This window comes from Electrophorus electricus, chromosome 1 (assembly GCF_013358815.1).
Source record: "Electrophorus electricus isolate fEleEle1 chromosome 1, fEleEle1.pri, whole genome shotgun sequence".
Lineage (NCBI taxonomy): Eukaryota > Metazoa > Chordata > Actinopteri > Gymnotiformes > Gymnotidae > Electrophorus > Electrophorus electricus.
This window is the reverse complement of record NC_049535.1, coordinates 22,330,610-22,356,183: the sequence shown is the minus strand read 5'-3', so window position 1 is coordinate 22,356,183 and position 25,574 is coordinate 22,330,610. Positions and strand designations below refer to the sequence as shown.

Genomic DNA, 25,574 nt, shown 5'->3' with positions numbered 1-25,574 from the left:
AGACTATGCAAATGCACTGAGCATCAGGCTGTCTGAAGCAGCCAGCATCCTTTATATAACATCCACGGGCCTTAAATCGGGTTGCCATTATCTTACTTTATATGGAAACGCAATTTAGCTGCACTTCGGCTTTAAATAACTCTAAACCTGGAGCACAAAGTAATCCACTTCTGAAGTTTGAGCTAATCCACATCGAAGCACTTTGTTTTTGGTCCTCCAATGAGCACGTCTTTAAAATGAATATACAATACCACTCTAAGAGAAGCCTAACCAGGGACCCTTCACTGAACTCTTGTACCAAATTACATTTTGCCTTAGTGAATATTAATATCTTTTTCTTGTCCACCAGCTGCTCATTCATAATAGTAATGAATATATTGAACACAAACAAGCAAGAGATATTTAATTAATAGTATTGCGTGAGTCACTCGCCTTCACTGGCTTCCGGATCATTCTGCAGCTTTCAGCGTGGAATCACAGCAAATGCAGCAAACAGAAGTGTGTCCTAATATGATTGTGTGTCAGAGCATGGGCACTTAGCGCAACTTAACAGGGAGCTAGGGCCTTTTTATTCATTTCTGCATAAAAGCCAAACCATGCAAGAGAGCAGCAGCTCCGTTTGGCCTAAAATGCCACATGACAAACAGGTTATATACACTGTACACAAGTGCAACTGTAGTGGAATGGCTACCCATGCAACCACTAATCTGCTCTTTCTGAATGAAAGGCTCCCAGAACTGCGTACTCTTGATGTGCGTTTGGACCTAGGAATACTGCCCATTTTCCTTTCCTCTTCTTTTTGATAATGTGATAAACATTTTTATATGGGCAATTAAGGCAATTAAGGCAATTATTTATTTGGTATTCTATAATTATTCTACCATTATTAGGGTAAAGAATCCAAAGATGAGCTTGATGACTCAATTGTATATCAATACATTTCAGATGGATACCATACCTAGTATAGTATAATATAGTATATTGATGTAGTATTCTATATTATATCTGTATTGTAACGGCACAGCTTTCAAAGTTACCATCACGTCCACCAATGGCATAGAGAGGGACCCCTTTTAACAGGTAAAATAAAGACAGAAATCATCCAGCATCCTTTAACAGCTGCACGACCCTGTCTTTGCATGCCTTGACTTCCGGCCCACCCGCCCTCAGTGCAAGTTAGCGGCCCCAGCCAGATTACAGCCTTTGATGGATCCGCTGTCACGTAACAGGGCACTTGGCAATGTCACAGTGGTAAGCATCTCTTTAAACTCAATGCCTTTGTGACTGTCCCTGTGGCAGATGGGCACTCTTTAAGCTCAGATCACCACTAAATTCTTGCTAGTTCCAAATACTGGAATTACAATAGTGCTTTTCAGCATTATGACGAACGAGAGCTAATGTTGACCACTTAGCATGGCACAATCCCATTTCCATAATGCTAACTGGCCCGTATTAGTCTTTTTCCAGTAATTAAAATCCCTAGTGCATTAAATGACTTTCTGGAAATGATGTCGCATGCTTTCCAAGAGAGCTGGGATGAAAAGATCAGCTCATATGAGCCTGTGGAAGCGAGCTGCCATACTGCTCTCTGCAGCAAGCTGCCAGGCTCAGGGTGCGGGTGGTCCAGTTCTGTTGCCTGCACTGTTGGGGGTGTGGCTCACAGCCACTATTCCAGCAATACCGTGGGCTCCTTCTGGAGCAGAGGTGTCCAGACTAACACACAGACACCGCTAGTGAGATTCTGCACTTGGCCATTTGCGAGTTAATCTTAAAAAAAAGTAATTCAAATTCACGCTACAGTTTATAATTAAAGCTCCAATAAACAATCCAATTAGCTATCATATGTGCTTTCTAATAGAGAACATAACAAAGCTTCACATTGTACTTAATAGGACTATTGTTATTTAATAGGCCAATTTTGTAGTCTGTTATTGCATTTTGAAAGCTCCTACAGCAAAGACCGGATTGCCAGGTCTGACTAATAAAGTTGAAATCCTCATATCACCTTTAAATTGGCAAATCTTTACAAGTATTTTCTTCTCTGTTATATTTTCCAGAATGAAGTATCACATGACTTCTGCAATTCCAGGCCAAGCTGATTCCATCACAGCTCTTAGTAGGGTGGCAGTAATTCTTCCAGCAATCAGACAGATACACTTGTCAAAGTCACGGACGCAAACCGCAGCGTGAAAACACATCCATGCGCCGCTTTGTAAGCTTAGTGGCTGAAAAATGACACTGTCTGCGGCAATTAACTGGAAATGTGATCCCACATCTCGGAAGCAGCAACTGGCAAACAGCTCTCTTATCACTACCTTCCAAGATGATCACAGTGTTATTTCCTTGGATGTTAGGCTTGCAGTTAGCTAATTAAAAACTTTCTCATTCAGTTGTTTTCATGAGCAAGTGGGAGATAGAGAGCACAGGAGAGCTACAGCACACCGGATGCCGTTATCATAATATTGCAAAAAAGGCATAACAGAGTGTGGAGCTTGGCTAGCAGGCATGCGCTCGGATCTAAAGCTGGCGTCAATTGCTCAGCGGTTGTGTTTAACTCCTGTGAGGTCAGGTCATTCCTTTGTTCCCAGGGTCCTATGTTCTCCAGATTTATATGGCACATAATGGGAACCTGAAAAAGGTGTTTCCCAGGTCTTTATTTGCTCAATATGACATAGGCTATCACGACAACCCCCCAGTATGGCTCTCTATATAATATACCCGTTTCTGTTGCCCAGTATGGATCTCTATATAATACGCCTAGGGTTTTGGTTAGGGTTTGAGTTAGGATTATAAGGATTAGGAGGATTAATGTTTGTTAACAAAATATTGAACTGAGAAATATATGACCCTGGGAACATAGATACTCTCCCTGCGAGATCACATTACCTGCCATGAACAAAAAAAACTGGACATACCACCTTCCAGCGCCACCACAGTGAGGTCTGCAGAGCGACGGTGCATCCCGCCACGTTGCACACCATTACACACGACAGCGGTAACAGGATGATAGGCTGATTTTTCATCTCTCTTCCTGGGACAAAAAGCGGAATTTTTTTCCAAAGAGCCCAGAAGGCAAACAGGTCTGTTGTAGTGTTAGACCGTTAATGTCATTGCAGGTCCAGTCCCCATCTGTTAAATTGTTGATCTGTATCAAGAAAACATCTGCTGATGCCTATCAGCTCCTAACGGTGGAGCCACAAAAAAAGAAATAGGTTAAAGGGACATGGAGAAGTTCTTGCTGGCACAAACCCGATCTGTCGGAGCAGGTCCCTTAGTGCAGACAGCTGTGAAGGAGTTTTACTCAAGCTCAGAGGAGAGAACACTAAACCAGATTCCATTTCCCACAAGTATTGCCGAGATCTTTTTCACTGTTAGAGAAAGCATCAAATGTAGGTTATATTATGCCATCTTTCAAGCATGTTTGTCATCCTGTGCCTTGGTATGAGGACACTATATCTGTGCAGATATTTTTGAGCAAATGCCATTGTTTGCGTACAGTGGCATCTTCTGTGCCACAATTATGTTTGGTCATTATTGATGATAGTATTGGAAAGGACTGGCCCGGTTAGGTTTCCTTTTGCTGGTCTTCCTTTTGTGTTACTTTATCAAAATGATATTCCTGTAATTGTGTTTTTCACTGACAAACATTAAAATAAGCATCTACTGACTGTGCACCTGAGGTTATTCCACTTAATAATGGCATGACCATGGAAACAATTAGGAAAGGCAGCAGATAGGTTATACAATGGCTCCTCTGAGATTTGAACTGATATGCCGTGATAGCAAAATTACCGCTCTTCCCTCAACAGTGAAATGCAGAAATAACATCATCAAAAGCTTAACAATAAATTCACCGCACTCTGTCCACAACCCCTTACACGCTGTAGAGATTCAGAGAGACAGCACAGATTAGCACCAAGATTACACAGACCCCCCCAAAAAGCTCTGCTGTGCAAATTTGCAAATTAGCATGGGTCAGTTGTAATTAGCAATGCACCATTTACACTGTTTAAGTTAGCAATCAGAAGTAACTAAAAAGCATAACAGTAAGCCCCAGCTGCAGTTCGATACTTGCCAGAAGAAATATTACAAAACCCTTGTAGGAATAAATGGATCCCTTTTATTCACGATGTTTCCATAAAAATCTGTCCATTAGCATATTGGTTACTGTAATCCCTTTCATTTTATGGCAACCGTATACGATGTGCCAGTACAAACCGCCGGACACAGTAGTCTTATATGCACAGAACTCTGAACATGACATGCACAAAACCACAATGTATTCACAGCACAGGGTTTCAGGGATCACAACCTTGATGATAAACTGTTTTGCATTTCAGTTAACCCTGCTACAATGCTGAGATATTGCCTTGACATTTTATGCCAACAAAAAGCCTGCCACACTGGCGTGGTGTTCCATCAAGCTAACATTCCCCTGATACCGTACAAGGGTTTTATCAGCCAAAAGGAAGGCTTGTGTCTGAGCATGTTGTTTCTAAGCAAATTGATTAGTAATCCATGGGTAATTACACTGGCCATTAAAGAATGTTTGAAAGGCAAGTGGATAAGGACAACTAGAAAGAATTTGGTATGGAAGGGAAGAATGGGAGGAAGGAATTGGTGATAAGGAAAAGTTCGTATTATAGGAGTGGGCAGTTCAGCTGTTATCAGGAGCTGAGCCTGACTGCTAATCTGAGCAGGGTTAGGTGCATTATTGCACACTCTTGTACAAGAATTCTCTTCCAAGTTCCTCTGCATGGGCATGTCCATCTCCAGAAGCAGACCTTGCCTCAAATGCCAAAAATGCCCCCAAAGCCCCTAAATGCCCCCAAAACCCTGGCAGACACGCAACATACGCAGAACAATGCATCCTCGGCTTCCAACCTGAACCAATATTCCTCATCCCCACCATACACCAGCCCACAACAGGCTACAACCGTCACACATACTCTGTGTGAAAGCTAGGAGGCTGATTTGAATCCAAAAAAGCACCTTGTCAGAGATGAGTTCGTCTGCAGACTCCAGGATACACAGAGCATAACCAATTTAAATGCTCCGGTCTTCTTTATGGTGGGGGGATATGATGACAAATTTGAGTTGCATCTAGTTGGGGCCAAGTTCCTTTTAATCTCAGAAAGGGTTACAACATTATCTCTACAGAAAAACAGTTAAATTTGTGGTTTTAATTTAGATCTTAACTGAAGGAACCTGTGGAATTTAACCGATATAGTTCAATGCATATTAATGTTAGAGTGCAGAAAGATACAACTGACGAGCCTTTCATTCTCCTGGAAAGGAACCCTTTAGGCCAAATTATGTACTCATATATGATTTTAATACTAGAACGAATTGCATTCCTTTTCCCTGTTATTGCCCTTAAATTGTTCCTACACAAGACAAGCTATGATGATTACATCTGATTTTGATAAAGCATAATCAAAGTATTTTAGCAGAGCAGCATATTAGAACTGTAGCAGTTACATATTACCTTCATATAGCTACATTTCAGTTCTCAACCACTTAGCTGCAGTTATTGATTGGAATTGACATATGCAAGTGGTTTTCAATCGATTGTAATTTTTCAACCTATTGTGAAAGGCAAAATACAGCTTGAGACTAACAATGGCAAAGGCTAATGGAGTCCAGATATATCATTACAGCCAAACGTTTCAGTCTGTCTTTACATTAACCCCTCTATTGACTAATGGATTTCCCAATGTATTTGGATAAATCATTATCAAATGTGTGTCTAATAACAAATAACTGTGTGTCTGATACCCGAAATCTGAAGTATACCAAACTGGAAAAGTAACATCAAAATAGATAATAAATTGTTTTAATTGTAATAATCTTCTCTTTTAATAATTTCCAAAAGGAAAAGAAATTATAATAACATGGCCTGGATATGATTGAAACAATCCGGTCCCCTGGGTTTATGAACTTATTGACAGCAAATACTCTATTTCCACAGTGCTCCAGATAAAAGCTTTATACATGGGAATATTTTGAAAGGTCTAATGACTCTTTCCGAGTATATTACCTCCGCACTTGGTACTGCTTATTTCAAATGTATGTGTCCTCATTCCACCGTATCACGCAGACGTTTATGTCAAATCAATAACTCTATCATTTGGTCTTGAAGAGGACGTGCCTGTGTTCACGTCTGCATATTGACCTGGTTGCGTGGTAATTGCGGCCTGCACTGTAACACACATGATGCCATGACCCATGTCATGAAAATTGGGTTTGGAATTAAATAATAACTAAGTTCTGAATATCAGATTGATTATATGGTTATAACATCTACATCTATATCACATAGGCATGGGATTCTTATAGGCATCGGACGTAATATGTACTCTGTCTGTATCAGGGAACCATAAGTAAATGGCCAATTGGCTCCTCCTTAGTTTACTGGCAAGCTGTGTGGTGTTGCACCATAAAATGGCTTCAGTCATGAAGAAACCTGCTGAACATGTCAGGAACAATATCTTGGATGAAAACATTGAAATTGTCAAAGATTACCAAAAGGATTATACCACACACGCATTGCCTCAGAGGGGTTATATAAGATGTTAAGATATGCTAACCTCCAGGACAGGAAGCTGAGGTTACAGCTTGCAAAATCTTTGACAAATGCCTTGCTGAGGTCTGGTCTTCTGGACAGATGTGATGAAGTCCAACTGTACCGTAGTGACGAGTGAACAAGGAGTGCAGAGGGAAATAAAATGAACCGCTCATGATCTAAAGCATATCACCTCATCTGTGGTGACATGCGATTAATGGTTTGCAGTGGAACTGGAGCGCTTGATTAAAAAAAAAATTTTTTTGCTGACAGCAACTGCAAGATGAATTCTGAAGTGTTCAGAAGCACTCTAACTGCACACATCCAAGGCCATGGAACACTGAGCGCCCCACAGCAGGACACCCCATAATGCAGCTGTGCTGATTTCCAAGGTCCTGTTTTCACTGGCCAAGTCAATCACCTGCGCTGACCTAAACTCAGCTGAACATAAATTTCACTTATGGAAGACTGAAGACTGAAGACAAAAGCCAGTGAAACACACTGAAAACAACTGAAAACTGAATTGCAAAGCATCTCCAGGGATGTCTACTGGTCTCAGACTTCAAGTTCAAGTTCAAGAGGTTTTATTGTCATTTCAGCTATATACAAGTACACAACAAAAAAAATGGCTGAAATGAAGACGTCATTGCTGAAATGAAGACGTCATGTTTAAAAAGAGCCATGATTCCTTACAAATACAAAACACCGTTAAAACTAAAGCAGGCATTCTGAACTTTAACATAATAGTCACTGTTCACTTCAAAAGTCACAGTGTACGGAAATACAGTCCAAACAACAAAACAGTGACTCTGTCCACTCACCTACAGTCTGCACTGCATGCTCCCGCATCCAAGAAATTCACCTTTTTTTTAATCAGTGATCAGTAAAGACTAAAGCCCATGCTGCAGAAACTTTCAGGAGTTTTCAAGTTTTCAACTTTCAGATTTCAAGTTTATAAACAGCATACCTGCACATGCACCAGCAAAAGACACAGGAATTTCAAGTGTAAACTGAGCTGAAATGGGGGATTGTAGAGACTCGGTGTAACTCTGCATAGAGTAGCTCACTGGGAGGATCAGTCAATAGCAGGTAAAAGGAGACGCAATAATTCAACAGAGTTGCAAATCACTTGCCCCCCTTCTCCGTGGTTTTACACATCTTACACTATAGGCTCCAGCAAACGTATTTCCCGCATCTCAGTAGCTGTTGTGCTTTCTACTATGAATGCTCCTGCAAACAACTGTGCTGACGATCTGATGCTTCAAATAACACACTGCAGAATATAATATCTACTGGATGTTATTATAGTGTTATTTTGGGTGACAATGAATGGGCAGTTATCAGTCTGACTATTACTGTGATGGCTTTTGCTACAAGGAATGAAATCCCCTTTTCAATGCAATGTTATATTAATGATTTTTGACAATCAGAAATGTCACTTTTGCCAAAATTAAGACCACAAAACTAAAAGTAAAAGTAAACATGTAAATGCGTGAGATAAGATTTTCCAGGTTCTATTTTAATAATAAACCAGATTTAATCATTCAGGCCAGGTGATGTCACCAGGTGATGTCACAAGGTGATGTCTCCAAGTGATGTCACCACGTGATCGCGGGCTTACCTTGTCCGCCATGATCATGGAGGAGCCCCCGTGGATTCCAAGGATGGGGATCAGCGTCTGGGAAGAAATAAAATCCAAGATCTGGGCGATGGCTTCCTGGTCTGTGCCGTCCCCAAACACCACGCCGTGGATTTTGGTCCCAGACATGAGATCACACATGTGAGTGATGATACTTTTGGGATCCGTCTCGTTGACCAGCAGGGTGACCACATTGACGTCGATGGGGTCGTCCTTGCTCCACAAGGCCCGTATGTCCCTGTCCGAGATGTAGCGTGTACGGCCCAGGATCACGGCAATGTTCAGAATGGGCACCTTCTCTGCTGCCTGTGCCACGCTCACGAGGATGAGTAAAGCGGGGAGTGTCATGAGTGCTGACCTGGAAAACCCCATAGTGCTCGCCTTCATTCCCTGGTGGCACAAAGTCACACAGACAACGACGCGTTATTAAAGCAGTAGTTCTCTCTGAATCTCCTCACCTCACAATAATGCAGTGCACTGAGGGTTCACAGTACAGTGGGACTTCAGCCTGAATTTAAACTCAGGACAACAAAGGTCACAAATGGAGGGTGCAAATGGTGATTTTGCTATATAGAGAGCAATGGTAAAGATGATTTTCAGTCTGCACACTTGAGCATTCAAAGTGCAATAACCCTCCAAATCACTTCTGCACGACACTCACAGAGACTGAGAAACATCTGCGCCATGAGGTCGCTTTTCTCCTCTTTTCTTAATACCATAAGTTTGATTCTTCTGTTCTTCCTCATAGTCATGATGTTAAACATCTTAGAGCAAATGGAGCTGCTTTGTTTTGTTTTGTTTTTTGACTTGAGTCTCAATTTGGAACGTAGGCGATGGATAACTTTTAGCGAGCGGGTGAAGCGGAGGTTTCCGCGTGACGCTGGAGCTGAGGGGCGAGCCGGACAGTAGGGCCCACAGCACGAGCCCTCTCCGACTCACGGGCGCTGAGGCTCGCAAAGCGTCCATGCTGCTCTGACTGTCGGCGATACCTAGCCGACACAAGCTAATCAGATATGATCGGCAATAGACATAAGGCTCAGAGACAGATGACACTGGCTTCTCTGATGAAATAATGTCATTTAAGTACAAATGACTATCAAAGCCCTATTGTGGGATATTTCATTCTTTTTCTCTCCCACCCCGCCCTCCCCATAATTTTTGGTGCATTGTGCAACATGCAAATAAAAGCATCTGAAGGGAAAGCTGGATTAGTTTCAGTGCAGCATGCTATAGTGTATAGTGTCCGTGAAATATCTGAGATGGTTTACCAACATTTACAAAATATTATAAACCTCACCAATTAGTTTCATTGGGAAAATTATGTAACATTATGTTATTTTTTGTGTACCAGAGAGTTTAAGTTTAAATTAAGACGGGATGAGAAAACAGATATTCTTCACACTGAATGTTTTCACAAAAGTGCAACCATTGAAATACAGTTTGTATTAAAATAAACACACAGAGATCTACTCGTGGAAAATCATGGAATTACTGCCGTTTCAAAAAGTTATAACGGCCTGGTTTGGTATCTTAAGAAGAAATTGTGTTCTTACAACTTGACGAAGTTCTGAGGACGGTGATTGTATTAAGATAGACTATATTCTTTCTGATGTTATTAATTCCTAGAAAACCAGCTTTATACAATCGCGCCCCCTGTTGGTGCGTCAGAAATGTGCACTGTCCTCAGCTGGATCAACCAGCCTCATTACATTTTTAGGGCAGACTCCAGTACGCTCAATGTCATGGTATGTAGGCTAGTTGAGCAACGGCGGTCTAAAGGGAATGTTGCTTATTATGTCTCAAAGGAACTGATAAAAACTCTTTTCATTTTTCAGTTCACCCGCAAAACAAGAAAAAAAGTGTTTGAAGTCCTGTCAACAACTGGACAAAAAAAGCGCCAAGGCTCGTATTTCGTTCGTATGTTTGTAAAGTACATAAGCACGGTAAATTACAAGTCCGCAACTGTTACTCTATTGTGTAGTGGTTTCAACAAATGTTTGTCGCTTTGTTATACCGGCCCCAGTTCATTGTCTTCCTGGTGGGTTTTTTTGTCTGCAGAGCGGCGCTCAGGACACATAGCCTCCAAGCCTCTGAGATTTGGCGCTCACATGATCATGACACGAGTTTTCGTACAGGTAAATCGTAATACGATTGTTCTGGCGAACCTCCTACGCACCATGTACTGCCAGATAACTTATTAAATGCATTTGCTGCACTTTTCAGAGCAATGCGCTATCATATAGCCTGAGAGTTGGCGGATTTACTGTATTTGTAATCTTTAGTAAAGATGCATCCCCGTGGCGCAGGATGCAGGCATCCTGAACACCATTTTTTTGCGCCCAAGATCTGCCAAAGATTTCTTCAGTGCCCGTTAAATTCAAACGAAGCGTAAGGTTGGATTTTACATTTTTAGAATACACACTTATTTAGGTTTTCGTCCATGCTCAGATGCCCTGCACTTTGGAGAGCATATGCGTAAAATGGAACGTTGCCGCTTTGGCGTTAGGAAAGGCAACTGTATTTCTGCGAGAACGGAAAATATACTCACAGCATCTCTCTTCCACAAAGCTCCAGAGTCGTTGAATGAGTTGACATTGCAATAGTCCTCCTCTCTCCCAGCAGGCAACAAATATGAATAATTATTTCCACCGATGAATCATTTAACTTCAAGCCCAGAACCATGAATCATATTAATCCAATCATTAGCGTTTTCAAGCTTTATCCATGACTCTTAGCTCCTTGATCTCACATCCCTTCTTCCGACACAACTGAAAAACACACAAGCAGGTTGGTGGCTGAATCCGCTTAAAAAAAAAAAAAAAAAAAAAAAAGGAAATAAGCGGTTCTGCTGCAGGACAACAGGACAGCCGCGCAGCCCTTGTTCCGCGCGGCGTTCCTCGCAGCTCCTTTAGAACTGAGGGGCTTCGTCACTTACACATCCTTAAGGTGAAAATGAGAATTACACCCTATTTTACAGCAAGGCACCCCGCACGAACAAAACAACTGCATTTAAATGCAGCAAACTTCAAACCAGACATTGCAACTTAATTTGGTCAGCGTTCTCAGAACCGATGTGCTGTCACCAATCTCAGTGTAGCCTATACGTCACTTGTCTAAACTTATCTATTCCTAAAGATCAGGGGAAAAAAACGTAAACTTTAATTAGAAATTGGATTTCGTAAAAATACTTGTGGTTTAGATGACCAGAGTATTACCTCATTTCATTTTGTGGGGTTTTAAAATGCTGCCACGTAATTCTTCGGCTTTGCGAGTCAGCAGTCTGAATCATTTCGGCGAGGAATTGCCTCTCACTGACGTATCATTTGAAATTCCACATGTCACCGTCGAAGCATGCTACCGCAGAATCCACCGTGCAGTTTGGCCCTCATCCGGGCTCATGGGCGTAATATGTACTCAACCAATATCTCAAACAGTCTTAGAGTGAAAATCATATTTAGCCTTTTGGACTCTATAGCTGCTATCGTGTCTGTTGAAATCTCTGCATTCGCACGCTTCTCCATTTTTTTCCCCTCCCATCAAATGAGGGCCGGAAAAAAAAAACTAACGCTTAAAGCCCCGCCGTTAATACCTTAAATTAATTTACCTTTTCGTGGTAGAGCAGGTCTGTCTGTCGTTTAACTATGTTTGCAATGCCCTGCAGCCTCGGAGGAGCTGTTCTTTCAGTCCCTCATTTAACTGAATGACGGCTGAGCCCATCATTAAAACACTACGCATTCATCACAACACAGCGCAGCAAAAATAAAGTATATTACAAAATTGTGCCATATCCCAGTTGGTTAGACAATAATTATAGTGTGACGTATTACTAGTGTGGGTATTACTATCTCATTAACAATCAATTTTATTTGGGAATAAGGGAACGATAAGTTTTGCAAGCACAGGCAATTTAATAACATAGGCCTATAGATAAAAATGTGTTTACCCAAATTATTCCCGATTACCCAAACATGCTAGGCTACACGGCTGTGATATATGAATTTCATGACATTGTAAAAATGCAGAACATTACTTCCAGCAGCTGCAAAGATGTGACTAATGTCATGGTTCCTGGAGTGATGTAACTAGTCTCTGGAAGTTTCTCACTCGCAAATGCATTGAAAAGCAGAACAGTGAAGATCTGAAGGCTCTTTGGAAGAGTGGGACTAATAATGCCACTGGAGGCAAACATCTGACTTCTGCCCTTTTTGTACAATACACATAGCCCATGGGATGTAGAAAGACCATATTTTTCTTACAGCTACACTGCAGCTTTTACACTGATAAGGGAGGACAGATTTCATTCATCTAGGATGTTCTACAGTTCTACACCCAGTTTCACTTCATAAGCAACTTCCACTCAATTTCTTCCTCTCACTTTCTCGATTCTTTGCATTTTATTCTCTTGCATTCTTGTAAACCACAGGCTTACAATGCAATTCAGGCAATCAGACATATTCCTTCCTAGGACCTCTTTCTGCACCCGTGGGAGCTCATATTCCACTTCTATATAAATATGCTGTAGCGCAGGGTGTAATGTCATAAGCGAACTCTCAGGAGCAGTGTCATGTCTGTGATGTAATGGGATGTGGCCTTATGAAGGCAACGAGGGAAATGCATTCACAGGGCAAGACAAGGCTTACAACACAGTGGCTTCTGGAATTTGCATAGAGCTTAAAGAAGCAATAAATCATTTTTACCACCAAAAAGTATCAAACAATATTTATGTAAGTGATTATTTATTATTTTTAAATTTTGTCTAGAACGTGCAGCCCAGATGAGACAAAGAATCAAGTCCATTTTTTGTAATCCTGTTCCTGCTCCATAGAGTGGGTCCTCATATAGAGGCAGCCATGTTTAAAATAGATTTAGCATAGAATCGCTGAAAAACATCCAGCCCACTAGGTGTTAGTATAATGGCTGTTTCATATCATGAAGAAGAATAATTGTAAAAATTACTTATTGCTTCTTTAAGATCTTACAGCCTAGATCTTACAACCGTGAGTGTGCATGGTACATGTTGATTCCCTTCGGGTACCTTGTCACCAGTCCATTGATTTTTGCACATTTTGCATCCAATAAAATGTAAAAGCATTTAAAATGTTTTCATATTCTCTACTGGTAGTTTGTTTCTATCAAATTTGGCTTTTTGAGATTTTGAGAAATTTCCTGCATTTCCTGTGTCCTGCATAAGTTTTGTTTCATCAAATAAAAGAGCCGACACTTTTGACACTTTTCTATCAAGCACATAATGTATATCACAAATTATACTGATTTTGTCTTTGGTTCAAGGCCCACCATTGCCAAGTTGCCACTGTTGGGCCCCTGAGCAAGACCCTTAACCCTCAACTGCTCAAGTTGTACTCGGTCATAATTGTAAGTCACTTTGGATAAAAGTGTCACTTAAATGCCATAAATGTAAAATGTAATTTAAATATCTCCACAGTTTTGTCTTACCTAATCAGTAATTAGTTAATAGTTAATAATGTACACATGACATTTTAGAGTGAAGAAGCAAGGCACGAGTGAGACAAAAAAAAATGATTTTAATAAACAAACAACAAAGGCAAACACAGGAACAAACTGGGGGCAAAAATGTAATAGAAACAAGAAACTAAAGCAAAAGGCAAATGAGAGACTGAATAGTCTTGGAGTTCTCAGGCTTGTGAGATGTGTTCTCAAACAGGAGAAGGTCAATGCGAAGCACTGATGAGAGGGTCCTGTGGGCTTAAATAGGAAAGATGGAGTGAGGTGCGAGTGGGCACACCTGGGCATGACTTTACATACTTGACCACATCTTGCTGCATGGATGTCCACCAATAGCATGCAGCTAATGCCCTGTTCCTAGGGAGGTGTGAAGCTAAGTAATGCGTGAGGACCAGCACTGCTCTAGAATTAACAACCTGTTGGGAGAACAGCCAGGATGTGGGTTAACCTGTGATATTACTTGATTGAGGTCCCTTTCGATGTCTCCCAGGAAGCAAGGTAGGATGGGCTCCTGGCTGGTAGGCTTCTGGCTCCTGGCTGGTAGGCCCCTGGCTCCTGGATGGTAGGTATTGCCTTAGGGTTGAACTGACATGAGAGAGCATCAGCCTTGATGTTCTTGGACCCGGGTTGGTAAGTGATGGTGAAATAGAACATTGACCAGCAGGCCTGTCAAGAGTTAATGCATTTTGAGGTCTGAAGGTACTGGGGGGTTTTGTGGTCTGCTATCATCACAAACAAATGTTGAGTTCCCTCCAGCCAATGCCTTCATTCCTCAAATGCCAGTTTGTTTGCCAGGACCTCCCTTTCCCTGATGCTCTCAGTGGGTGACCACCTTTAATTTAGGATTGGTTCTAGGCATTGGGATAGCACTGGTCTCACTCCTGCAACTGAGCCATCCATCTCAACAATGAACAATTTGGTAGGATCAGGATGCTGCAGGAAAAGGGCAGTGGTCAATGCCTCCTACAACCCAGTGAAAGCGTCCTATTCTGCTTGCCCTTTAAGAGATCAGTGAGGGGCTGTTCCTTAGACCTGATGAAGTGCCAGTAAAAAATTAGCAAACCCCAAGAATCACTGGAGGTCGTGGTGAACTTGAGTCTGGGACCACTGGGTTACACCCTCCACCTTGCTGTTATGCATATGCCCACAGGAGTCTGTTATGAGGTAGCCTAGGAAAGTAACCTTGTGCAGATGGACTTCACACTTCTAAAATTTGCAGTACAGTTGGTTCTGGAGAAGTACACACAGGAACCTACATATGTCACAGATGTGTTGGTCAAGGCAGGTGGAAGTAGATCAGGATGTTGTGTATGTAAGTGATGACACATCTACCCAAAAACTAATGGAAGACCTCATTAATGAATATCTGAAACATGGATTGTGCCATGGCTAGGCCATATGATACAACCAGGTACTCACTGTTGCCAGATGGGGTGCTGAATGCAGTCTTCTACTCGTCACCTTCCTTAATCCTAATCAAGTTGTAGGCACTGTGTTGATCTAACCTGGTAAATACTTGGCCCCTCTGAGCTGCTCTAAGTCTGCAGGGACTATGGTCAAAGTATGGGGGTACTTCATGAAGAGAGCACTTAGACTACACAAGGCCTCAGACCTTCATCCTTTTTCTTGATGAAAAAGATGCTGGCTGAGGCTGGGGAGGTGGAGGGCCATATGTAAGCCTGATCTAGGGCTTCACCAACATACTGTTCCTTTATGGCTGTTCCCTCCTGGATAAATAGATAAACCTTGCAGTGTGGGGGGGCAAGCATCACCCACCAGGCGAATGGAGCAGTCTGTAGGGCTGTACGGAGGAAGCTCAGGAAGGAGGAACCTTTGAAAGGAGCCAGAATAGTGAGGGCTGTAATGGCATTAGGAGACTTGATGGTAATGGACCAGAGGGCCATAATTGGAGGTTGTAGACAGTGGGTTTGGCAATAGGTTTATTATTCTTTATTTGTGCTGCACGGTGTTATGATGATGATGATTGTGTAGTGTTTTTATGATGGGCTCAGCCATCATTCAGTTAAATGAGGTGCTAAAGGAAGAGCACCTCTGAGGCTGTTGCCAACATAGTTAAGCAACAGACAGACCTGCTCTACCACAAAAAGGTAAATCGATTTGAAGCATTAAAGGCAAGGCTTTACATGTTAGTTTTACTAAAGGAAAGTATTGCTATTTTTATGCTATTGCCTTTTGTTTGCTTTTAGCCAGCTCACTGCTGTGCTTCCTCATTTGTCTAAAAATGGAGAATAGACCCTCCAAACTTGCACTTGTTTCTGGCTCCCTCCCTACCCCTGTCAGACTAAGTAGTGTAGGTTGGTATGAGGATGCTAGCAGAGGAAAGTAAATGTGCTAAGGGAAGTCTTGAGATGACTTTGTTGATGTAAGATAAAAAAGCAGAAAGATAATGAAATCAACACAAGGCATTCCAGTCATTCCAGGCACGCAGCAGCAGATGCGCAAGGAGACAGGGTCAGTGGCTGATGTGGGAAGAAGAGAGAAATGAAAGATAGATTGCCGAGAATTATGGGCAATGGACGCAAGCCGCATCAAATTTATTATTGAAGATACCTATAATGTCCTTCCAATTCTACAAAACCTTGGTCCGTGGGTAGGTGAAGATATGGGCTGTAAACTATGCACAGGAGTTGGTACTTTGAGGCATGTTGCAAAGTTAGTCTGTGATAGATAGGTTATATGTTATATGTGGAGGCATAATCCAGTGCAGGGCATGTTTATTAGCTGTTTATTAGTAGGTGCATAGAGGGTAATTCTTTTCCAGGCAAAAGTGAGAACAGTTCTGTTAGATTTGTGAAGGAAGGGCAGAGTGTCAGTGCTCAGCGACAAGTTAGCAGAAATAGTAGATGGAATAAAGTATGAGACTGGAAATTAGTTGCAGATGTAGGTAGGCAACATCCGATTACAGAGTGTATTGCAGTAACTACCATGAGGCCAGACATGATGTTGTATTCAGAGGGGAAACAATTTGTTTATTCAGCTTAAGATTCCATGAGAAGAGTAACTGAGGAAGCCTTTGAAAGAAAGATGCTGATATATGCAGACTTGGTGACTAAGGTAAAGGAACATGGTTGGAAGGCACATATAAGACCTGCATTCTAGCCACTACACCACAGGAAGAGGAAATGATGGCCAGTGACAAAAATGAAGGGAGAAGGGAGAGACAACGGCACTCATGGGGGAACTCATACCTGTGGGAAAACAGCTGGGACACAGAAAGAAAGCTTTCCTGACAGACACCTGAGACATAAGGGGAAAGCTTTCCTAAACAGAAACCGAGAGAAAGGCTGAGGCTAGGATGTTCCATCTCCTGTGAAGATACCATTTACTGTCAAAGCTTTTAAATGTTTAACACACTTCAATGTCATACTTTTATATAAGGATGTGAACACCTGTGGGTGATCACCTTTTAGGACTCCTGATTCAATTGTATTATTATTATTAGTTTATATAGTGCCTTTCTCAAACTCAAGGTCACTTTTTACAAATATCTTCTTTTTTTTTTTACACACACACACCTGATGAGAAGCGGCAGCCAATTTGCACGAAGCGTACTCTCAGTCAGAAACCACAGCCCCCTGGGGGACTGCTCTGGGTGCAGGGAAAGGGAAGGAGGTTAAGACCAGGACAGAGCACCAACCATCACTGGACATACATGCACACATTTTATATATATATGTATACATAGGGCAATTTAGAGTATCCAATCAACCTAACCTGCATGCTTGTGGACTGTGGGAGGAAACCGGAGACCCCTGAGGAAACCCATGCTGACACAGGGAGAACATGGAAACGCAACACCCTAGTGCTGAGAGGCAAATGTGCTAACCACCAAGCGACTATGTCCCCAACTGTAGTGTGTGGCCTTCCTCTGGTGGTGGAAGGCTGGCCTTAGTCACTGGGGAGGCCACTATTGTATCATTTGTTGAATAAGCTTATTACAATGTGGGCTTGGATGGGATGGGCCTCGGGTGCCGCATCTCACTGTCGAGCCTTCTGGAGGTAACAAGGGTTTACAACAAGGAGGGTACCCACTTGACAACCACAATGAAAAGCCTGCGATGTGATGACCTCCATGGTGGTTTATCTGTTGTTATGACAAATAGGGTTAACATTAGGTTAGTTAAGCCTTTATGTAATCATTCATGTCAATTAATGTCCATGGACATCTTGACATACGTACAATTGTATTATCAATAAAAGAATTTATAGAATTCAAATATTTTTCAAAAAAGATCCCATGAATGGAAACATTGTTACTGTCACATTTTCAAGTGATTGAAGTGTGAAATTAACAAACTGGTACAAACCTACTGTAAAAAAACAAAGAGTAAATAGCTAGCCATTTTCACTGGCTTACTCATGGATGTATCTACATACATAGCTAGCTAGGGAGCTCGGTAGATGCCACATGGCATTGTACAGTGATATAGGTCTGTGTTGAATTCAGTTGTTTAGCAACCTGAATTATAGTTTGAAGAGACTAGACTAGCCAGAATACACTGCAAGCTAAAATAGTACAAACTGGATTCAACAAGTGTATTAAATAGTTTACACTGAAACTTCACAGCAAGATGGACACCTTCCATGATGCTCAGTGGAGTGAACATAAAACATATGGTGTTTGTTGGTCCTGTTTGTTGGTCCTGTGTGCATTCATATAACTATACTTTACACATGCACCCACACACACACACACACATCCACACACACACACACTTACAAATCCAAAGCCCATAACTATATGATCATCCTCTTCTGACAGTGATAATTAAAGATTCGGATTACTTCAACCTTGGGGCCAGTCATCATCTATCCTTCCTAAAGAGAAAGGTTCAGTTGGTACAACCTTTCTGGCATTCAACCAGCCCTACTTCTATACTGCTTTGGCCTGAGGGAGTTGTAAAACGTAACGGGTGAGCATGTTTTAAGTCATATTTTGAAAACAAGAATTATATTCATGGTTTGATTTACAAAGGTATGCAAGGAGATGCCAATACCCCATTAAAAAGAACCATAGCGACAACCAAAACGCTTGTAAAACTTATCATTTCCCTTTCCACCTCTTTGGATTATTTAGGTCATTTAAGGTAAGTCCATTTTCAATATTTGTACTCTAACCATATGTGCAATTTACACAGCAAGCAATGGTGAAGCACAAAATTCTGGGGCTCCCCTACACCAGTGACACCAGTTTCTTTGACCTTATCAGGAATTCTTCATGGCAAATAACTACTGGGGCAGTATATACACAGTTTTTGCATAAAAACCTTTGGGATGAGGAGCAGGTTTATCCAGGGGTGGTGGAGCCTCCTCAGAGATTGGAGTGGCTAAAGGACGTGCAACATATGGCTTTAACAGAGAAATGTAAAAGGATGGGAAAATACAGTAAGAGGAGGGCAGTTGCAGATGATATGTTACATTGTTTATTTTTTTCTTTATTAGGAACAGGCCCATATACCATGGCTTTATCTTACTGCACCCCTTAATGCACAGATCTCTGGTAGATTATCAAACTCTGTCACCAGGAGAGTAATACAGTGCTGGGGCCCTCCTATGATCAGCATGATGCTGGTATTGTCCAATAGCCATCTGGAGTTTCTGATGGGTGTTTTCCCACACCTGTTCACTTTTCCACATCCATTCATTTACAGTTGGGGATGCTGAAGTGTCTGGATTCCATGGTACGAAGGGTGGCTGGTAACCAAGAACACACTGAAAAGGACTGAGTCCTGTTGAGTTCTATTGAGTTCTTTGCCATTTATGGCCAAATTATGTAATTAATCCACTCCTGTTGTTGGTTGCAACAATATAAGATCAGGATCTTTCCTAGTACTTGATTAACCCTCTCCACCTGTCCATTGCTCTGAGGATGGTATCCTGAAGTGAGGCTAACATTAATTCCCAGCTTTTCCAGGGAAGCACCCTCATCAGGGAAGATAGGTAATGGGTCTGATACGTGTTCTGCATCACTCCTTTCATGGATTTGGGAAAGAGCATCAGCCTTGGTGTTCCTTGATCCTGGGCAGAAAGTGAGTTGAAAATTGAACCTGAGATCAGAACAGAGACCAGCGGGCTTGGCGAGGCGTGAGACGCTTTGCCTGTTTTATGTACTCAAGGTTCTTATTGTAAGTGAAGATTGTGAATGATTGCTTAACTCCCTCGAGTCAATGATTCCACTCATCCAGGGCTAATTTGACTGCCAATAGCTCCCGATTGCCCACATCATATTTTCTTTCTGCTGAAGATAGCTATGTGGAAAAAAAAGCAGTCGGATGTAGCTCAAAACTGGAGCCTCAGTAAATGCCCTCTTTAATGCACGAATGGCTTGATCTGCTCCAGAGGTCCAGTGCAACCGTTGAGGTTTTCCCTTCAGCAATGATGTGAATGAAATCTTTGATAGAAGTTGGCGAATCCTAGAAACCTCTGAGGTTCTTTCAGGATTTGAGTCACTGGACAGTCTACCACAGCTTCAACCTTCCCATCCTCCATGGTAACTCCCATGTCGCTGATGACGTATCCCAGAAAAGTCGTTTTCTGTAAATGAAATTTACATTTCTTGCCTTTAATGTACAGGTTATTGTCCAGTAGTCTTTGAAGTACTCTCCTTACATGTGAGACATTCTCCAGGAACATCAAGGAGTAGACAAGAATGTTATCAATATAAGCCACTACAAACCTTCCAATAATGTCCTTCAGTGCTTCATTTATGAATGCTTGAAATACAGGCGGGGCATTCATGAGGCCATAACGCATAACCAAATAATCATAATGTCCTGAATTGGTAATAAATGCCATTTCCCACTCATCTTCCTTCCTTATTGTGACCAAATTGTATGCACTCCTTACATCCAACTTAGTGAAATATTGGGCACTTCTCATCTGCTCCAATGCAGACTGGACCAGGGGTAACGACTAGGGATACATAATGGTGATATCATTCATGCCTCAGTAATCAATGCACGGACACAATCCCCCATCTTTCTTGAATATGAAGAAGAACCCCGCTGCAGCAGGAGATATAGAGGGACGAATGTAACCTCACGTTAAAGCCTTGTGTTATTCCTCCATAGCCTGATTCTCTGCTAAAGAGAAAAGAGAACGGGTAAGGATGAACTTGCAATCATAGGAGTGTTGTCAATAGCCTTTCCTTTGCTAAAGACCTCTGACAGATCTTGGTATTCTCTGGATACCACAAAACTGAACAGTTCAGTTTCAATCACAGATGGTTTTACATTCCTAATAAAAGAGCGCTCACATACCTTTTTTGTGTGTGAATTGTCCTCAACATGTTTATGTTTATTCTTTTGGCGCTGATTGGGGTGAGAAAGAAAAAAGTGGAGGATGTGCCCAGACTCTCCACAATAAACACACAAGCCCGGCGGATCTCTGTGCCTCCTTCCTCACAAATTGAGACGAAGGTGGTCAGTCTGAATCTCCTCCGTCTCCTGTGGTGGAGAAGCAGGACTGCTTGGCCACTCTGTCACCTGCTTCCTCCTCTTTCTCTCAGCAAGTGATCCAAAGGAATTGAAAGTTGAATGATTGGTTCCAGTGATTTGGACTCATCACTACAAACTAGTTCTGTGACTATTTCAGAATTGAGTCCATGTCGATATGCTACAATCAAAGCTGCCTCATTCCAACCACTACTTGCGGCAAGCGTGTGAAATTCCAGTGCGTACTCTGTGGCAGAATATGAAGCTTGTCTGAGACCAGACAAGATCCCTCCACTGGCCATACCTTCTAATGAGTGGTTGGAACCCGGAACTGAGTTGTGAAGTGCTTATAGTCACTAGTCATCTCTCCACCTGCAGCCCATATTGCGCTAGCCCAATCCAGTGCCTTTCCACATAATAATTATATAATGAAGGAAATGCGGACTGAGTCTGTACATGGAGGGTGATGTGCAAAACACAAAGAACACTGTAACAGGAACCCCTTACAACCAGCCGGATCGCCGGTGTACTTAACAGGTAGAGCGAGATGGAAAGGTGTGATACTACTGGTAGGTGGAGGAATGGTGCTCTTGCTGGGGTTTCTCACCATGCTGGTAGGTAGCATCGCCAAGTGATGTATTAACTCTGTGATGGCAGGCACAAGTGCAGTGAGTTGTTGTGTTAGCAATTGGATTTGTGCAGCCAAGGCTTCGGCTAGCTTCTGTCAACTGCATAAGAGGCTAAGTCTTCTGTCAGGTTTTTGAACAGAGATGGAGTCGAATGCAGTATAGAATTTCAGTTTCATAGGAGCAAGTCAAATACGGGCAAGGATTGATACAAGTAGAGGCACAGAGCAAACAAATCCAAAGGGAACAGGCAAGAGAATATCCAAAACCAAAATCACACTCTCGTTACAGTAGGGATGTGACTTAAAGCACATAAAAGTGTTTAAATTGCACTCTCACCTGTCTCCTCTGATGAGTAGCATGATGCAGGCTGCTAATTTTATGACTCACAGAGCCAATAAGAAATAAAAACAACAAAATAAAACTGAATGGCACAAACATTGTGTTGTGATTTGTTCAGGGGGAATGGAACAAGTTGTGATTGGTTCAGAGGGAATGGAACAAGTTAAAGAAAAGTAGTCTTTGCTTGCTTTGTGTTAGGGGAGATAGAGAGAAAACATTTTTGGGGGGGATGGCAATTTATTTACATATGACACATCATATATGGCAAAGCATATATGTCTATGCGATTGCATTATTTCCTGTGATAACTATAGAAAGTACATGAATTTCTGGTTGATATCCAGTTTAAATAATATCATTAATGTAGTTAACAATATAATGATGTTCTGTTTTTGTAACCTGTATGGGTAATTATTATACTCTTTTAATCCTACAGAGCTTGCTTAGATAGGAGGTTTTGGAGAGGTTGTTGAATAAAATGCAGTACATGGTCAGCAATTATGTATGTGGTCTTGACCTTGACTATCTCAATTTCGTTTGATCCTTACAGCTGGAGACTTTCTAAAATAGCCTGGAAATGATCACTGAAATCACAACACAGTGATAACAGTCATGCATTAAGCAATTGAAACAAGTCCGTTACACTGTAGCACAGTTATTTCTGTATGAACTGATACTTGTGAGAGGCAAGTCAGACTTATGTATCATAAACACAGCCACCCATCCAACTATCAAACAATTATGCTTGAAATATAAACTTTCTAACTTTACAATTAACTGTATATAAATATGACATCATCGAGGCAGATGTTACTGCAGTAATTCTTTCCTAAATATATATAAACAGTCCAATTCTAGCTACCCTATTTTCTGCTGCTATGTTGCTTGCTGCTGTATTGTCTGCTGCTTTGCTTTCTGCTGCTGTCTGCTCATATGTGACTACTTATTAAAGTAATCAGATGACGTGTTGATTTGTCATTGGAGCCAGTCTGTTAAAGTATAAAGTACATTTTAATCTAACCATCAACTAAGAACAACCCATACAACATATGGGGGCTTGTTTTAATCACATCCTTACATCTGATTAGAGCTGCTGCTAAGCTTGCATTAGTCGAAAATACATTACATTTAAATAACAACTTATCAGAGTCATGTCTCCTTACACAATATATCATGAAAACATCCAGTTTCGTTTTGGTTTTTTTTGTTTGTTTGTTTTTGTTTTGTTTTTGTTTTTTTGCAATGGTTAGCTAGATCGGATAGTGCAGGATAAAATACAAACACATCGCTGTAGCCACTAAACCAATTTTGCCAATATACAGGCTATGGATGATAGCTCACAGAAAATATGCAACGTGTGTGTGTGTGTGTGTGTGTGAGAGAGAGAGAGAGAGAGAGAGAGAGAGAGAGAGAGAGAGAGAGAGAGAGAGAGAGAGAGAGAGAGAGAGAGATTCAAAATTGTAGTAAAGTACTAGTTCTAGAGAAACAAAACGTTTTGGATAGAGATCCTTCTTCAGCTGTGCAGGCAAAGTGCTTCAAAGTTACTCACCTATAATCTTCTTCAGATTTATATATGCAGATTTATATAAAAGTAATAAGTAATATATTAATCACATTATGGTGAAGGAAACCACAGGTTGCAGAGGTGTTCATTGCACCCTTCTCAACCAATGAGAATGTAGAGGAGCAGCAGGAATAAATTCATTGGTCAAAATCCGCTGCTTCTTTCTGACTGGCTGACTGCTTTTGGTAGTGATGTAGTGGTGACAACCTTAGCAAGAGCATGAAAAGATTCACAAGCGCGCAGAGGAGATAGTTTGTGCAAGAGCAGGATATATCTAACCACGTACAAGCAGTTTTGTAGCAGAGCAAAGTTAATCTGAGCGAGAGCAGAGTAAATATGAGTGAGTACATGCATATTTTGCATGCGAGCAAAGGAAATCCGTGAGTTCTGCTTGAATCGTTCCGTGAATTGTTTTTTTTAAGTGCTCTCGACTATTGGCAGGAAAATGACTCCATACACAGCCTGCTGACGACGACATCATTAAGCGCATGCGTATAGGAAAAACTTTGCATGAATTCCAAGCTTAGTATTCACATTTATATAACCACAATTCGGATCCATATCTGATGTAGGACCACATAAAGACAGCATTCACTTTACCTAGCTGAAAGACAACATTCACTTTACCTAGCTGAATTTTTTCAAAAATGATTTTTCTCTGGGCTGTGTGGAAAATCTGATCTGCTCATGTATGCGTTTCATGTTGCTGTGGAGGTCGGCAAACAGTTCACATCAGCTCTAAACATTCAGGTCAAGAAGGCGAAAAAGCCTGGCAGCTGTCTTTGATCTGTTTTCGCATCTACTGTTGCTCTGCCTTGTTGTTTTGCCGTGCTGCTGTCGCTCCCTATTTCAGCACCTAGCGCATACGTATAGGGGAAAAGCCGCATAAATTCCGATCTGACGTTCTCATTCCTGTCGCATAGACATGAGTCAGATATGAATCTTAAGACCACACATGACAGTGACTTAAATTTGGAAGATTGGATTTGTGCAGCCACACAGTCCTTGAAAAATCAGATCTGTCACATTAAGGCAAAAAAAATTCGACATGAATAATTTCAAGTTGGTAATGTGAACAGCCTATGTCCAAGTTTTCCTTGCAAACTTTTTTTGCGAGAGAGAGAGAGAGAGAGAGAGAGAGAGAGAGAGAGAGTGAGTATTTATGAGCAGGTTCCTTTCAGTTTAAAAACATTTAAAAAGTAGAAAACTCAATAGGCCTACATATTGTGCTCATGGTCATTAATTAGCTTATTATTAGCTTAGTGTTACCAAAGTTGACTCAATGTCAGAATTCTGATTTTGAAATCAAATGTGGTATTACAATGCAAATGTAATTCATGAAAATTAAAAACACTCACTATTGTATGAACACAAACTGAAGCATTTCATTCCTAAATGGTGTATATCCATTTATAAAATTTTGGATATCATGTGGTTTGAAAAGAGTTGATGTAACAGTTGGTGTATAATGGAAAATTCACTTTTATTTCTTGAATAAATGTTAATTAATTCTAAAGCAACATTGACAATTCTTGTATATGTAAAGTTCATTCTCAGCAACAAATGTCATTTAAAACAGAAATAAAATCCATCAAAGTGCTTTTTGATTATACAGTGTAAGAAATCCTTTATTACCTTAAAGCATTATTTTGAATAGACAGATACCAGAGGAATGGGTCCAACGCAGCTGTGGGGTCTATGAAGTGTGCACTCATCTAGGGCCCACTGTAAGAGAGGTGGATTACTTGGGTAAATAAAAGGCCGTCTGTGGTTTTCATGTCCATGTAAAAACATAATAATAAAAAAAACCTCAAAAAGTGCCTAAATGCACCTTTGGATTGCAGTCAGCAGAGATTTGACAGATTTGTTAACAAACATGAAATATCCCCATTGTAGCTCA

The 25,574-nt window shown here is 41.3% G+C and overlaps 1 protein-coding gene across 1 annotated transcript in view; it reads right to left on the bottom strand.

Moving 5' to 3' along the window:
* grin2aa (glutamate receptor, ionotropic, N-methyl D-aspartate 2A, a) overlaps positions 1-11,013 on the bottom strand; it is a 111,667-nt gene extending 100,654 nt beyond the window's left edge. Inside the window, exons 1-2 of the mRNA XM_027002767.2 lie at positions 10,753-11,013; positions 8,187-8,594 (exon numbers count right to left, since the gene is read on the bottom strand). Coding sequence (XP_026858568.2) covers positions 8,187-8,591 — 405 coding nt within the window. The 5' untranslated portion in view covers positions 8,592-8,594; positions 10,753-11,013. The remainder of the gene's footprint in view (positions 1-8,186; positions 8,595-10,752) is intronic.
* Between the last annotated feature and the right edge of the window lie 14,561 nt (positions 11,014-25,574).